Genomic DNA, 17907 nt, shown 5'->3' with positions numbered 1-17907 from the left:
CGTCCTCAAATGCTCTGTCCGTACGTGCAAGGTCTAAGTTGGGAAGGAATCTCACAAAAGACGCTGGATAAAAGGTTGGGTTGACAGTGGTAATTTTCTCTTAAAAACTCATGGTCACGAGGGGACCGGATTAGGTGTTACTCGGGTAACACCTTAGTGGAGTGCTACCCTTACCATATGGGTCCCACCTTGATGCATTTTTTGTATATCCACGCCGTTCATCCCTTTTTTCTGCTCATTTTTAAATAGATACAAATCTCTAGTGGACCACACCATTGTAAAAAGTTCCAAATGACCATTAAAATCTTTTTGAAGGCCATAAAAATTTTGGATCAAGCTGATCAATGTATTTTACCTTCATCCTGGTTTTTTTGACCTTATCAAGATGTAGATCGTAAATAAACATTACTGATCTTCTTATAGTGGACCCACGAAAGTTTTTAATGGTGGGAATTCAATAACCACCGTTTCCTGTGGTGTGGTCCACCTGATATTTGGATCTGTTTAAATTTTTGTACTACATCCTAAAATGAGCTGTAAAAACGGATGGACGGCGTGGATATACAACAAATTATCAATGTGAGCACCACAGTGGGTGTTACACGTGTAACACACCTAATCCGCTATCAATCATAGGACGTCCAATGAGAGGTCATTATTGTCATTTGCCGTGAAGATCTGGGAAAATCTTGAATAGGGCATCTTGCGAATGTGGCATTTTTGTCATTTTCCGAGAATCCGACGCGGTGCCAGTTGTTTAGGGAGCAAGTAGGTCCCTAAAATACATTCAGAACCGACCCCTCAAGACAATACAAAATGACAAGAATATCCCTTTGCTTGAATTCAAATTACATTGCTCAGGTCTGGCGAGCCCATTTCAAGCTGCCGTCAAGGGTATTTACGTTATCATACTCCCTATTGAAAAGGCGCAGGAGTACGAGAAATTGTAGCCCACAAGATGCCCATACGTGGGGCCCACACTCTCGGAGCCATTCATTCAGTGGACATACATTGATTAGGAAGTTACATTGATTAAATAGTTTAATGGGCCTCAATATTGCCATCAAATGGGTGGTTAAATATAAACGGTCCATATTCACGGTCACGAAAAAGTCCATTTTTTGGATGGTTAGGATTTATTCATTTGCTGCGATTTCTGCTCCATGGTGCCCACTAGATCAACGTCAGAGAACTGGGTGTGGGTCCCATATGGAAGTCCTTGGATTACAACGTCTGGTGGTCCAGCAAACTGTTAAAACTGTCCTGATGCACCAGTCCGTACAAATTAGGCCCATGGTTTAGTGATCCAGACCGTTGATTTTATGGCATATACGATTGGAGGAGGGATTCCTTAAATACATCCTAGATTAGGGGTTACTAACCCTTTGATCAGGACAACGGTCAAAAGACAAGTGATTAAAGATTGATCGGGTTTGGGTCCCATGTCATCAACGGTCTGGATCAACTCGCATGGGACGTGGGGCATCAGGACACTATAATGCAAGGGTATGTCGGTAATTTCATACAGGAATGGGAAATGGGCCCCACAGAAAACGTCATTTTCTACGTCGCCGTTCATCATTCAGTGTAGACGTTGGTTAGCCCGGCCGTAAGCATGACCTTAGCTGACGTCACACAAACACAAGGAAACGTCTGGAGGAAAAGACCAAAGTACCCTTATCAAAAGATCACGGAGGCTTGAGTTTTGTAGAGTTGGAAGCCGTGAGGCCCGTGTATCGGTGATCCTGACCGTTCATCGGATGGGCACACTTTTGATGGTCGATCCACTAAAACCTCCCCAAAAAATGCAAATCATACATGTATTATCAAGAAAAAGTACAAGCATTGAATGGATGAGAACTTCCAATCACAAATAATTTTAAGATATCTGGTCTAGAGATTCGCTTCCATCTGATTAACGTCCTGGATTACTAGAATATGGGTCCCGCAAATACAAACCAGAGGCACGAGGACGGTGCTCCGTCCTTTCCTGGATCTTTGTCTGCACAAGCTACTTGGGAGAAACATGAATCAGATCCACTCCGTCCATTGGGTGGACCGTAATATTTTCACCGTAGATCATAAAATTCAGTTAATCTGAAGACAAAGTTAGGCCACATCATAAGTAGAGATTTTAAAATCATCACTAAAACTCTAAATTCGCATGGGGTGGCTCACGTGAGTCTTTGAATGATCTGATTTTTAGTGAATAAGCTCATCCTGGTGTGACACGTGAGATTATTGGATTGGATGGTATATACACAGGAAGATAGACACGCAATTCGAACGATTTTAATGGTGGGGCTTCCAACCTCAGCTGTTTAACACGTGTAACCTACCTGAGCGTTGAATTGGCCCGATTGTCCAAACACAGGGTGGCAGATTCGATGGACGTGGTGGATCTCATCCACGTGAAGTCGTTCCGTCCACGTCAGCTAAAAGTATCCAATGAAAAGCCGCGCAACTGTTTTCGGTAAAAGACCAACTTACCCTCACGGGATCTTAAATGCTATTTCAGGGCCGGCAAGCATCTCAAATGATCCTCCGGTTTTAAGATTGTACAGGTGAGGCCCGTGATTACTCGATCCAGACCGTTGATATGGTCCTCTTCGATAGGTTTTACCCATCAACGAATTCGATAACTTTTGTTACATGGTCCATCCATATGATCTGGGCCACCCAACAATGGCCCCACCACAGTATCAGACCGATGGTATTTTAGTAAATTTGAAAAGCCGTTGGACGCTTGCCTCAAAGCGGCAAGCAAATGCAATTCCAAGGCGACTTTTTGAAGCACTCGATTGCCTATCTTCATGAACGTTTGTTTTTAAAGTTCCTTTTGTGTCTGTCGCGATTCATGATTCAGCATGTGGCGCCACCCACTAGGGCCCACATGCAGAGATCATCCACATTTGGACCGTCTATATTCTCTTTATTATATAAACAAGCTGTTTTCTTATATTCATTCTTTTTTTTAATGATCTTATCCCTTGATTTTCAGATATGAGTACGAGCCATTGCAAATCTGCTTTTCATCGTTCTCAATTCATCTACATACAATGATTATTGAAATCATCCATTCAGAGTATTTTTATGAATTTAGCCCTTATAGCATTGATTCCACAACATGCACGGTTCCGATAATAGTAAAAAATCACCATGTGGGCCCTAGTTGGAAGAAACGCACTCTGTGTCATTAGTCTCGCCACAGAGGCAAACGCATTATGTTAAAATTGGAAATTTTCGATACTCCTGCAGAATGCGACGGATCATACACATGCAGTTGGACATTGTACACGTGGCATACAAGTAATTAGATTTGACCAGGCGAAATTATGGATCAAAATTCGGGTGTATATTAAACTAAAAGTCACTCTTTTTGGATCATGTAACTATCGGGTTGGCCAATATTTATTGGACGGTTGAAATGAAAAATAAAAATCCATGGTGCGCGAATTAGGTGTTACCCGCATGAAAGTTTGGTGGGTGTTACCCCTACCTTAGGGCCCACCTTGATGATTTTTTGTATATCAATTCCGTCCATACTTTTTTACAGCCGATTTTAGGATTGGGTGCAAAATATTATAGAGATAAAAATATCAGGTGGACCACACTACAAGAAAAGGTGGTGATTGAGTCCCTCATCGTTAAAAAATCCAAAGGGCCCATCGTAAGGTTTTTGTAACTTTTATTTGAATTCCAACCTGTTGATAATGTGAATAAATGAATGTAAAAAATAAATATCAGATTGATACAAAACTTATGTAGCCCATAAGAAGTTTTTAATGGTTATTCATCACTGTTTCTATTGGTATGGTCCACCTGATATTTGGATTTTCTTATTACTTGAGATCACATCCTAAAATAAGATAGATGAACGGCGTGGATATGCCAAAAAAACAAAAAACAAAAAAACAATGTGGGCCCCACACGGTTAGGGTAGCACCCACTAAGCTGTTACCGGGTTAATAGCTAATCCGCTCTCATCTGTGATCTGTCGGGAGTCCGATTGCATAGGGTAGCACACAGCACCAACCTCGGTGCTGTGTGCTGCTGGAAAAGCTCTGTGGTCCCACCATGATGTATGTGTTTTATCCACTCCATCCATCCATATTTCCATATCATTTTAGGACATGAACCCAAAACGAGGCAGTTCAAAATCTCGGGAACAAGGAAACAATGGTAATTGAAAGCTCACCATTAAAAACTTTTTGTCAGCCACAAAAGTTTTGGATCAAGCAGATATTTTTATTTTCCCTTAATCTATGTCTGTGTTACCTAATCAACAGTTTTAATAGAAAATAAACATTACAGTGGGCCCTAGGAAGTTTTTAATGGTGTGTATTCAATCATCCCTATTTCATGTGATGTGGTCCACTTGAGCTTTCTATCCGCCTTAATTTGGACTTAATACCTAAAATGAGATGGAAAAATGGATGGATAGAGTGGATAAAACACATATACATCATGGTGGGTCCATGGAGCTTTTCCAGTAGCACACAGTATGGACGTGGGTGCTGTGTAGTACACTAGACAATCCGTGTGTCGCATAGATTAGATGAAACAATCTCATATTTGGATTTTGCCTTAACATGCAATGTGTTGTGGAATTTAGTCACATATGCAGTTTCAAAGCCAGAGTATAAAGAATCATGAGCTTCCAGAGTATCAAATAGCTCGCTTGGTCAAAAACGTTTGTACCCTTGCATTTGTTTTGAGTCTGATTCACGCAAACGAATCGTCCGTTTTTTCTACCCACGACGTTACTATAAAGGAGCATAGCTTTCTTTATACAACCCCATCTCAACCCATCTCTCTCTCTCTCTCTCTCTCTCTCTCTCTCTCTCTCTCTTCTTTGTTCTTCTTATATTACAAGAATCCTGACATGGGTTCTTTGAATTTTGTGGAGTTGGGGTGAGAAGAGAAGTGTTTTGGAGTTTTAGTGATGGAGAAGGAGAGTTTTGTGAAGAATGGAGAGTTGAGATTGCCTCCTGGGTTCAGATTCCATCCAACCGACGAAGAGCTCGTCGTTCAGTACCTGAAGCGGAAGGTGTTTTCCTGCCCTTTGCCTGCTTTGATTATTCCTGAGCTCGATGCGTACAAATCCGATCCTTGGGATTTGCCAGGTCTCTCTCTCCCTCTCTCTCTCTCTCTCTCTCATTTTATATAAAATGGAGGGGAATATCACATACTTTTAGACGTGTGTGAGTTCCCATACAGTATATTATTAGGTGTGCAGCCAAATCAGCTGATCTAGAACTCACTTGCACCATAACACTAGGAAAACATCCAAACTAGTGTGGTGTGGCCCACCTGAGATATGGAATGGCCTGGTTTTTGGGTACCCTTTCATCCTAGTGGACTCATCTAATGGTTGGATTGGATGGCATATACACGGCAAGTTAGCCAAGATTAGCTATAATGATGGGTGCCCCTTCTAATTGCTGCTACTCCTTTGTTTTGGATTAGGAAATTTTTTGGGCCTTGAGCATAACATGGGTTGTATCTAATGAACGAATTGGATGGCACTGACACATCAATATCATATCAAACTCACTTAGATTCGAAAGTATGTGATCATTTCAATGGAGAGGATGCTTAGCATTTACAAGTTTTACTAATTAAGATAGAAGCACCTTGAAGTGTATCATTATTTCATACCAATGTATAAGTTTGTATAAAATCAAAATAAAGAGAATTTGGTATGTATGAAAACCAATACGATCATGGATCTTTTGATATTTATAGACTAGTGTGATACAACAACCTTCGGATAAACCACATATATGAATTGAACTTGAATTTGAAACCTTTGTTATTAACTCACTAATCATTCAAAGGTAGTTGTGGCGGAGATGTAGATAGGTTGTTAAAACAAAACACATTGAAGTACATCATTTCATATTAAGATAGGATTCTCTCTTTCTTAAAGCTTGATATGGTGAATAGTTGTATTAAAAGGACATTGAGATTAAGTATAATTATATTCAAGATAAATTGCATGTTGTAAAGCTATCCAACTTTAAGATCTGCATGCAATGCAATGGCAATGATAAATGGGGTTATGGTGTTTGTAGGTGATTACAAGAGAGAGAGATACTTCTTCACTACAAGAGAAGCGAAATATCTTAATGGGAATCGGCACAAGAGAGCAACCGGTTCGGGATACTGGAAGGGCATCGGTGCAGACAAGCCAATTGTAGCTGCTAGAAGCAACCAAGTAGTGGGGATGAAGAAGATTCTTGCTTTCTATGGAGGAAAGCCTCCGAAGGGGACTAGAACTGATTGGATCATGCATGAGTATCGCCTTTCCGATGCCGCCGGAAGTCGATCTTGTGTCTTCCCACAAAGGAAAAACTCGACTCAAGTAAGCTTCCATCTATGATTGTATTGCTCTTACAAAATTCCAACCATTCCACAATTTCATGCCTCCAATTTTCTTTTTAATGCAGAATTTCATGATGCAAACGGAAGATTGGGTCCTTTGTCGCATATTCACGAAGAAAAGGAGTACTGGAAATGAGCTGGAGATCATCGAAACATGTAACAAGAGCAACGCTAAGAATTTTGGGGTAGCTCGAAACAATCGAATTGATTTTATGATCCAACAGACGAAAAGCTCAGTCTCTCCTTCTTCTTCTTCTTCATCTTCTTCCAATGTGAGCAGCATTACCGAACTCACGGTCGAATCTCAAGATGAAGAAAACACTAGCTGAGAGGCATAAGTCCTCTTCAAATGGCTGTAACTTATCTTGGTGTTCTATTTTTATCTTCGAAACCCAAGAAGAATAACATTCCCAATGTGATCCTTGTACTAATATACTTTTGGGTCTGTTTTAAAACCAAGAGCAATCTTCAACCAGTTTTGATCCATCCATTTCTATACTCAAAAGCATGATTTTTCTTTTAATGGCCCACTTCAAAAAACGGTAAGAAGCACAAGAACAACTTAAAATTGTGGAGTGGTACTTAGCTCTTGATTCTGCATATGAACACAAGTTGATTTTTTTCACCTAATAATTTTTAATTTTTAGATTACAAAATCAATACGACATGGAGCATATATGCAGAACTGTCAGTAAATTGGATCACTTATAAATAGCATTCCTTGTATTATACATCATTTCGAGGGAGGTGGCCGATATTCTGGATTTATTTGAGACAATGGGACAACTAAATTTATATGTATCTTTCACTAGATTGCCCAATGTTTTGGATTTTTTGGCCACAATGGTACAACTTGCATGTACAACTAAATGTACATGCATCTTTCACTAACTTGTCCAATATTTTGGATTTTTTCGTCACAATGGAACAACTAAATTAATGTACATGCATCTTTCACTAAGTGTACAATATTTTCCAATTTTGTTTTTGGAACAATGACATGGAATCAGGATATGCATTGATAACATAGAGCTGTAAATCTGATAAAATTCTGTGTGTTTCCGATGGCGGTTTGTAGGTCATGCAGTGATTTTTATAGTTTCAGAAGCCGTGCGATTTTTGTATTTTTTAGCACAGGGCCTGAAGATAGTATGTGGTCCACATATTTCCAGCAAGCCATTAAATCATGAATTATTTGATTTTTTTTTACACTGGAGTATGATTATGGTTTATTTATTATACAGATGATGCACTAAATCTAATAAATGCTCAAAACATTTCAAATATGCATTTAAGGTTATGGAGATTATATTTCAAAAATAACTCGCCTTTGGACTCAGCTCGATTTCGAATTGGATCGGGTCAACTCGAAGACTTGGTGAGTTGTACTGGACTCAATATTGAATAACTAAATTAAAGAGGTTTACTAAGCTCGCATGCTTGTACAGGTGACGCCATTTTGCAGGACAGTAGATGTAATGGCATAGCAAACAAGGGCAATATCCATTATCCAAACTGCCCCACACTGATGGATTCGACAGCATAGATTTTCTAAGTTAAAAATCATGGTGGTCCACAATGCTAGAAATGGGTGAATGGATTAGAAAATTTCCACTAAGATTCCTTCAAGTTGTATATTTGTCTCTTAAACTGTGGCCCACCTAATTAATGTACCGAGTTAGTTACTTATCCCAGGCATTAACATAGTGTAAGAATTCTATAAGGTGAGCCTTATTGATCAACGGTTTGGATTACCTTAATGGTTGGATAGTATGATCGGGAGTACCAGTGAATATTCCTACTCAGTTGTGATTCATCTGAAATCATATAAGGGGTGGTGCGCTACAACTGTGTCACAAGCATAATGTTCTACTTGAACTAGGGTACTTAAATTTGTATGGAGCCGTAGGGAGGAGTTTCAATGGGTTCCAAACTCCTCAACCCTATAAACTATATAAACAGGGTTCATCTCCAATCTTATAAATGACTAAAGCTTCTATTTCCATCTGTGTGCTTCTCTAAAGGTGTAAGGTGTGGAAAACTACGGCATCAAGTCTAGAGTGATAGTTGTCTCAATCAGCTACGTCTCTATACTCAATGTATAACACGGTCCTTTACAATTCGTGTGTTTGAAACTTATTTAAATAGATTGATATCTATCGAGTCACTGCAAGTCTTATCTGAGTTGTATGACCAGACGAGTTTCGTCCTTTCAAGACCAAGTCACAAGATCAACCAATCGAGTTTTTTAACAACTCAACTCAAATGTCATCTAGTTGAGTTGACTCACGAGTTTCAAGTTAGGTCACTCAGTTTTAGAACTATGACAGTATGAACAAGGTTCTAAAATATGGTGACTCGTGCTTTTCTCCCTCAAAAGTCACATGATTTTCTAATAAATGAGCTGAACCACTAAAAAGGGGGAGAGAGAGCTTTTCATTAAGGACCAGATATCAAAGATAGGGAAGAGAATCCATCCATGGCATTTGGCTCACGTGAAGGACACCGATGTTACATGAATATGGGGAGTAATTTGATAATCTGACTGTCTTCGACACTTCATACACAGGCATTCGGAATTCATCACAAATTAACTGAGTTTGAACTGACTAAACTGTAGAACTCACTCTTACTAACTCAAGAGTTCCTAGACCAGATGAGTTTCGTAATCCTAACATCTGATTTGTGGACGCTTGTTTGTTGAAATAGAACCGTTGGATCTTAATTTTCATTTTTATTCATTGAATAAATGTTCACTAATCTAATAGCCATAGAATTAAATAAGTGTAATTTTATTTCATGATACATTAAAAATGGGACCCATAATTTGGACAGTTTAATTCCAAATACGCAATTTCTAAGTAATTTCTAAGTGGCTGTGTATCATCCATCACACTCTGCCAGCGTATCAAATCTCCCCACAGGGGAACCTTATGTGTGAAAATGATGCTACGACGTATTTCACCGCTAAAGAAGACTTTCAATCCCAATAGGATTCAACTACCGCCATTGCTTTTTTAGCTTTTGCTACTTGTGAGTAGATTCCCTCATTTATCACTCAATTACTTTGCAACTTCCCAGCTGAAACCATTACTTTTGAGGGTCCACCTTTAGGTGGTCCAAGCTGTCCATTTAATGGGTCTGCTTGTAAATTAAAGAATCATTAAAGGGTTACATCATATAATAATCTGAACCGTCCGATGAACTCCTATCAAACACCACTAATCAGATGGCTAGGATCATCTGACAGAGGAGATAAGATAGGCACAACCCATCTCATGATGCATCCACTTGATGAACTGGTCATATTTTGATTGACCATTGTATAATACCCTCTTAAAATAAATCGATATAGTCCATTGGATGCCTCTTAAAAGACATCCGGAGGACAGGACCATCCAACCAATATGATTTTTAGGCCATATATATCAACATTTGGCCCTGCACAAATTGGACGGTCTAGATCAATGTAAATGAAATCCATGTATGCGTTAGATAGTAGTGTGAGTACAATCCATTGTACTCTAACATAGTATGATATAAACTCCCTTCACTTCAGCGTGAAATGGACTGCGTCCTGCCTCGCGTGAACCGTAATCGGTACAGGCAGGGGCTCTGTGGGGCCCACCGTGATGTATGGTTTTTATCGATTCCGTTCATACAATTTTACATATCATCTGAGAGTATTATAGGAAAAATGAGATAGATGTAATGTTCAAGTGGACCACACCACAGGGTGCAGCAGTGATGATGATTACCACCGTTGAAACCTTTCTGGAGCTCGTCATGATGTTTAATTTCCATATAACCTCTTCATAAGGTCAAAAAAATCTGGATTAATAGAAAAAATAAAATCTATGTTGATACAAACTTCGGTGGCCCCGAGAATTTTTTTAATGGTGGAAGTTCAATCCCCATTGTATAGACCACTTGAACCTTGGATCTGCCTCATTTTTAGACTCATGCCCTAAAATGATGTGAAAAAAATGGATGAACGGAATGGATAAAACCCATATATCACGGTGGGTCCCACAGAGACCCGACTGGACCAATTCTGTCCAGCGGGGCAGGACGTAATCCACTTCCACTTCGTCGGCGTTACCACATATAATAGTGACTCTGTATGTGTTAAGTGCTTGCCATGACATGGTACCACTACCATGCATAAAGAGAAAAACTTTGATACTCTGGCAGATGGATGATATGCAGGCATTTTGAAATTACTAATAGAATGCATACGTGGCATATAATTAAGTCAAATTAAACTGTCCCAATCATGTTTCCAGTTTTTGGATGTATCTTGAGCTAAAATTAAGTTTATTTGGGCATCTGACTATAAGATTGGTGGACATTTTTTGGACGGTTAATAATGAAAATTATCCAAGCTTCCTATTTCAACAAGCAACTGTCTACGAATCAGAGGCTAGGATCGTTCAAACGATCTGATTTTGGAATATTCACTTAGAAACAATGGCTTCCGCACTTGAGCCGGTTTAGTTTGAGTTAATTTTTCCACGTGTGCAATTTTGGTGTGCCTGCGTATCAAGCGCCACATGCCGCCTGAGCACCAAAAAGGGTGAGGAAGCAGCTAACCTAGAGCCGGCTGCACGCTAGCGTAGCATACAGCCCCATCATTCTTTGAAAATTATTGAGTGTCTGGGAAATCCTAACCATGTAAACGATGGACCCCACCATCAAAATCACCTGTCTAGAAAATAAGACTGATCAGATGAGTCAGTCATCGACCGTCGGTTGATTTCGACGGCATGCATTGCTTGATATGTGGATTGGCCTGATTTTAACGCGTGGTGATCTTGGAGGTGGGGCCCATCGTTGACATGGATAAGATACTCTACACAAAGCTATGCGTTGGCCAAAAAGATGTGCCTGCATGAGAAGTTAGCATACAACCAGCTGTAGGTGATAAGATCTAAAGAAAATATATAAAATAAATGCCGACCAAGTTCCTTGTGACTATGGTTAAGAATCATATGAGGTCTTCTGCAGCTCTGCACGTCACTGTTTTTATATTTTCCTTTTCAGTGTTCCACAGCTATAAAGGTATGTTTGCGGGGTAGGAGATCATAAGGTAGAGCTGCATGTACCATAATAAAGTAGAGCCATCTCGTTCCAGCAAACTTGGCAGTGTAACTTATCATCTGGACCGTTCATATTGTTTCCCATACTTTGGATATTAAATGCTTAAATTTATAGATAGATGTGATGATCTTAGCTATCTGATTAGTGGCCTTTAAACCAACGGTTGGAAACAAAAATAGTTAACAGTCAAATAGCCAGCACGAGGGAGTGAAGGGACGTGATATTTTGGGATGTTAGCCAATCATGATAGATGTGCTGCTCGAATGGATAATCAACCTGCCACGTGTACAATCATTGGGTTATTGGGATCTACCTTATTATCTGTGGGGTGTGTATGTGTGGGATGGATTGCTGTATTTTGCTTTTGTCTCCTGAGTCAATGCTTCAGATCGAATATAGAAGTGTTCCACAATGCTCGAGCTGACTGTTTCAATGGTAGGTTTGGATAATCAATTTATTTTAGTGGGGCCCATTGTTACGTGATCAGAACTGTCTACATGGATGGCCATCATTGTCTATGGCCTATGCACCAAAAATCAGGGAGATTGAAAGTTTCTAGCTATAGGGTTTATGATGTTTTCTTGGTTGAATGTGAACCATCTGTTCTTCTCTTTGTTAACCATCTGCGCCTATTGAACGGTTAGATCTTGTACATCCGGGAGATGTTCGGTGCAGGCTCACCACAATCATAAATTGACCATTTGGATCGCTGAATCATGGGCCCCACTTATTCAAAGTATGGCATAGTTTGGGTGAATAAATTAATAAGATAATTTTTTTTCCTTATTGTAAATATCGTTTTAACTTTATAATTATTATTAAATGAAGTTTTGTTTACAAAGTAGTGGATGGCCTTATAAGCAAAAAGGCCCGACACTTTTAAATTGACTCAAATTAGGAAGGTTGCTTGAAATAGTGAAAATTAGTAAAAGTAATAAAAATATATTTAATCCTATTTAAATTTATAGTTGATTCTTAGAGGACTCAAATTAAGAAGGTTGCTCCAAATAGTGAAAATTACTAAAAATAATAACAATATATTTAATCCTAATTAAATGTATAGTTGATTTTTAGAGGACTAAAACAATGATTTTTTTCCCACTTTTAAAACCCTAAAAGTATTTTTTTTAAAAGCAAATTACTGGAAGTGGTAAATTTTAAATACAAATATATCTAGATTAATAAAATCGGTACATAGTCTTTAATTTCTATTTATTCTCTTTACATTACTTTTGTTGATGAATGTCATTGAGCCATAATTGTTATAGTAAAAATCTTTTTTGTCTTCAAGGTATAAAGAATATATCTGAAGGACTAATCTTTTTATTTACAAATTGTTTTATCATCTTGTCAATCGATGGTGGAATAGCCGGCTGATTTTCACAAATTAAGTATTAACCAATTTATCTAGATGCTTGGGTTATAAGGTGTTATTCAAATATTGACTCTGGGAGTGAAAATACCTCGTTTCAACACTTGAGGTCTTGGTATCGAGCCCTAGCGGGGGTGGCTAATAGGGAGTGTGTGTACTGACATGTGTGTGTACTAATAAACTAACTAGAAAGATATAAAAAAAAAAAATTAACTCTATGAAGTCAAACACATACATGCTGGCACATACAGAATCAAAATCAAATAATTCATTATAGATATGATCACATGTTTAAATTGATTAGCAAATATTTATATAAGTGAGTCCATGATAATTGTTGATATTAACCTATTTACAAAAGATTATTGATTGGAACATCTTTTGTATGGTGTTTAGCCTTTTGCCAATATATTTACTTTCTTATATTAACAAGTGTGTGAAGAAAAGGGAGTAAATATCATTATCTTCTTCCTCATGATCTACATTGAATCCACACATAAGAGGAAAAAAAAAACTCCAAGAACAATAATAATTTTGATAATATTGAATAAATGGTTCTTGACAAGTCATTTAATAAGTAGCCTTTATATGCAAACACATCCAAGCTTTAATAGAAATAATAAATCTTATTAAAAATAGTAAATACATCTAAACCAACTTAAACTTATAAACAAATAACCTAAATTTCTAAAACTAACCATAAAACAACTAAAATAGTAAATAGAATATGATGTTAAAACAACTTACTTTACATAATTGGCTGGTCTTAGAGTTCTTGTTATCTTTTCAATGATATCTTTAAATATAAATTTTAATAACTAATCACAAAGTTATAACCGTTGTAAACTATAGTACGCATTGGTAAAACCATTTATCATCCCTTACAAGATTCAGCTTCTTTAAATTTTGAGGACACGTAGGCTCATCTACAATATGTCTCATGGTGGACCCCACTTTCACCAACCAAAAAGACAAACGGTAGTGCACAACCTCTGGGCCAATGCATTGTCTAATCCCTCTTTTTGTCAATGGGAGGTTTGCTAGAGTGCATTTCCGGGCACATTGCTATGGATTATGTTAGTATTTTGTAATCTTTGGTGGTCCAATCGGTTGATTCGATGAAATTAATTATGAAAGCAGTTGCCTAAAAAATCATAAAGATCTGAAAATCCTCAACTTTTAAATCAATGGCCCACAAACCAACGCTCTATATTTCAATATATTCGTAAAGAAGTTAAATAATTAAAGCGTTGAAGTATTCCAATGGGAGAGATTCATTATTAGGTATCCTACTTGAAAAGTGAGGGCTATCTTGTAAGCCATTTAGATCACAAAACATGACCCAGATCCAACGGCTATGATCCCGCGCTAGCAAAGCATGTCGATAACGTGTGCTGGCCATTGTTGTAAACCAGTGGTCAATTTCTCTTTAACGTTTCTTTTTGTTTGTGTGGCAAATATATTGAATAGATTAACCTCATCTTTTAGATAATATGTACCCTTGGTAGGCCCCTCATTATGAACGGCTTGGATCCTCTATATCTATACCGTTTCAACACATGAGAGAGGCCGAGTACGGTTAGCACTCTTGCTTTTCCGTGCTACGCGGATGCGGATTTCCTGCAAAAGTTCCTGCGCTGGAAACTAGGTGGGGCCACCGTTATGTTTGTGAGAAATCCACCCCGTACATCTGTTTTTTGAGCTCATTTTAATGCTTGAAACCTAGAGTTAGGAGTGTCCAACACTCATGTGGGCCGCACTAAAGGAAAAGGTGAATAGGGAAATTCCTACCGTTGAATCATCCCTTTGGTCGACAGTGATGTTTACATGCCATTCATACGGTTCATAACGTCATTCCTAGAGGGATGAATAGAAAACACAAATATTAGCCTAATTGAAAACTTTTGTGGCCCACGAATATTTAAACCGTGGACGTTCAATCCTCATGTTTTTGGCCCATTTAGTATTTGATCCCGATCATTTTTGGCCTCATGTCCTAAAATGAGTTCACAAAACGGATGAATTGGGTGGATTTCTGACAAAAATCCCGGTGGGCCCCACCTAGGTTCCCAGCGCAGGAAGCAGGAAAACCGCGTCCATCCATGTCTGTATGAATAAACATCATTGTGGGGGCCTAGCAAGGTTTCAACGGTGGAAATCATTATACCCACTGTTTCCTGTCTTATGATCCACTTGATCTTTAGATATGTTTCAATTTTGGGCTCAACCACTTAAATTAGATGAAAAAACGGATGGACGGCGTGGATAGACCACATACATTCAAGGTGGGCCCAACTGAGTTTACTCAGTACGATAAGAGCGTACGGAGTAACTCAGTACCCAATCCGATTTCGTCGGTGCTACGCGAACAATTCAAAGTTGTGGGGCCCACCCCTTGTCGCCATCTGATCTTGATTGGATGACGATAAGGTTCTCTAACAGAAAAGCTTATCCTGTGTAGAGAGGCAGCAGCAACTACACGCTGTTGAAGAACCATTTCGCCGTCTGAAACAATGGGATGGCTACAAGCGATTGCGGCCGTCCAAATTCTCCTATCCCCACCCATGTGGATGCGACACGCGTGTGTGAGAGATTTGGCTCGTTCATCTGGTGGGGCACCACGCGTAGCACAAAAATCAGATTTTGTTCGGTGACGTGGGGCATGCCTGACGGCCCACTTTTAGTTCATGGCACATACCATGCCTGATGAACGGACTGGATCTTGCACGTGCTATATAACACGACCATGCCACTGCTCCGCTGTTTCCCTGATCGTGGGCCACCTTGATGTATTTAATTGTATATCCACTCCGTCCATCCGTTTTTCCAGATCATTTTAAGTTATGTTTCCTAAAAATGAAGTAGATCCAAGTCTCAGGTGGAACACACAGTGTGGATTGAATATCCACCGTTAAAAACATCTTGAGGGTTGGATCAAGCTGATAATTATGTTTTCCCTTCATCCAGGTGGTTGGATGCAAATAAACATTACGGTGGGCTATGGGAAGTTTTTAATGGTGGGTGTTGAATGACCACTTTTTTTGTGGTGTGGTCCACTTGAAATTTGGATCTGCTTCATTTTCGGGACCATATCCTTAAATGATCTCAAAAAACTGATGGACGGCGTGGATATATAACAAATACATCAAGGTGGGCCCTACAAGTAGGGAAATACCCACTAAGGTATTACCTGGGTAACACCCAAACCGATCCGCTCCCCACCATCTAATACACAGCAGTTGGTGGCAATAAGTGGGGCGCACGTTCTTTGACTAGTTTGCAAGAGACTCGGTCGAGTGGGGCCCACTTCATCAAACCACCGGATCCAACACGGTGACTCGGGTCTCCCTTGCTCCAACTTCCTATGACGTGATGGGATCAAGTGGGGCCCACTTACAACCACTGTCTTATCATTACGGGACCGGTGACAAGATCACCTACCAGCAAACTGCTGACCCTTACATTGGGTTTGGGTTTGAATGTAATGAAAATGGCTGCCCGTGAATCTGTTTTGAATTTCAGCTGAATGTAGGGTGGGCCTGTTTGGGACGAGAAATTCGGGCTTTCATCGGGTACCCACTCGACCCGAGGCTCCGGGTCTAATTTCTAAGACCCGCTTGCAAATCTTGAGTACAGGTCCGCCAGTTTAGCCCAACAGGTCTAGTTGGGTTTAGGTTGGAGACAGGTCAGGTATAGTTAATTTTACTAGTAATATTAAATAGTAATTATAAAATAAGGACTTATATATATATACTATTTTAATATTGAAATTTCATTAAAACATGTTGTATATGTAGAATCCACTCCGTCCACCAGGTTCAATCCTCAATTCTAGGACAGAGAAAAAAAAATAGCGAGATTCAAAACGAAAGGGGCCCACACCATAAGGAAAAATGAGAATTGAATACCAGCCATAGGTTTGTGTATGGGGTCATCATGGTGTATATCTTTCAATGGACCAGTTAATAGGTGTTACTCACAAGGATAAAGTGAAATAACAAATGTCAGCCTAAACCACATCAAGTTGAAGATACCATGTGAACTTAGAATTTTTAAGAAGAGTTTTGCATTTGCTCTTAATGGTGTGGTCCATTACAATTTTTATTAGCGTGATCTTTTGCATGTACGATTTAGAGAAGGGAGAGAAAACAATGAAGAAGATAATTGTCCTCTCCAACCAATCAAAGCCTTGAATTCATGAGGGTATTTCTTAAGTTCACAGGAAAAAAAAATGAATAAATTTTATTGTATAATTAAGAATAATTAATCTCAAATGTTTGATTATATCACTTAATAGAAAGACCCAAAACTTTTAGAGTCCTAATTCAACTAGAATAAAAATTACCCATTATAGAAAATTTTGCCAAAAAAAAGAAAAATGTTTAAATTAACTTTACTAGAGGATGCGTAGCGTGATTACAAGCAATTTCTAAAAATATCAATATTGTAATATTCTAAAAATAAAGGGATACAAAATTGCTAAAAATATTTTCTTTCTAAAATCATAAATTTGAATCGAAAGGGTGTGTTTTCTTGTAAATTAGACAGACACGATCTAACATGGGTCAGTTTGCCTCAAAAGGTTCATTACGTAAAGATCAATATGTCATGCGTCCCATGATGATTCCTAGATTAAAAGTCTCAACTAATTTACGACCCACACTTTGAATGATAATTTCTCCTTGTTTGAAATGAATTTCTTCGATCTGAACATGCTTAGGGCCCAGTTATGTCATGCTCTACATAAGACTGGGGTTCAATTACATCATGCCCTATGTAAGACTAGGCCCAAATGTCCCAGATTACTTTTGCTTCTATTCAGGCTTCTTTTAGTCTAACTATACCAAGAATACATTTGCGGCCCGCTCTACATCAGTCCTCTTTGCTTGAGAAGAACTCGTCTCAAGTTATTCAACGGACTCAGCTCATAATACGCATACATATCTGCTACATTAAAAGTATGTAAGATCTATAAGCCCTTGGGAAGCTCAACAATATAGGTATTATTATTGATTTTCCTGAGTATTGGAACAGAGTTTATCTTTTTA

General features: G+C 38.7%; 1 protein-coding gene across 1 annotated transcript; it reads left to right on the top strand.

Annotated features, from left to right (window-relative positions):
- The first annotated feature begins 4808 nt into the window (after window positions 1-4808).
- LOC131246685 (NAC domain-containing protein 83-like) lies at window positions 4809-6862 on the top strand. Its single transcript, XM_058247038.1, has 3 exons — window positions 4809-5126; window positions 6078-6367; window positions 6453-6862. Exons 1-3 carry the CDS (start codon window positions 4946-4948, stop codon window positions 6714-6716), a joined length of 735 nt encoding a protein of 244 aa, XP_058103021.1. The 5' UTR covers window positions 4809-4945; the 3' UTR covers window positions 6717-6862.
- Window positions 6863-17907: the final 11045 nt, after the last annotated feature.

Source organism: Magnolia sinica, chromosome 5 (assembly GCF_029962835.1).
Source record: "Magnolia sinica isolate HGM2019 chromosome 5, MsV1, whole genome shotgun sequence".
In the NCBI taxonomy this organism is placed as follows: domain Eukaryota; kingdom Viridiplantae; phylum Streptophyta; class Magnoliopsida; order Magnoliales; family Magnoliaceae; genus Magnolia; species Magnolia sinica.
This window is presented reverse-complemented; position numbering and strand designations above follow the sequence as displayed.

What these genes read in the sequence shown, in the direction of transcription:
- LOC131246685 (XM_058247038.1), top strand. Translation starts at nt 4,946, where the DNA reads ATGGAGAAGGAGAGTTTTGTGAAGAATGGAGAGTTGAGATTGCCTCCT. An exon ending in CGATCCTTGGGATTTGCCAG is followed by an intron (nt 5,127 to 6,077) that starts GTCTCTCTCTCC and finishes TGGTGTTTGTAG; the next exon opens with GTGATTACAAGAGAGAGAGA. An exon ending in AAAGGAAAAACTCGACTCAA is followed by an intron (nt 6,368 to 6,452) that starts GTAAGCTTCCAT and finishes TTTTTAATGCAG; the next exon opens with AATTTCATGATGCAAACGGA.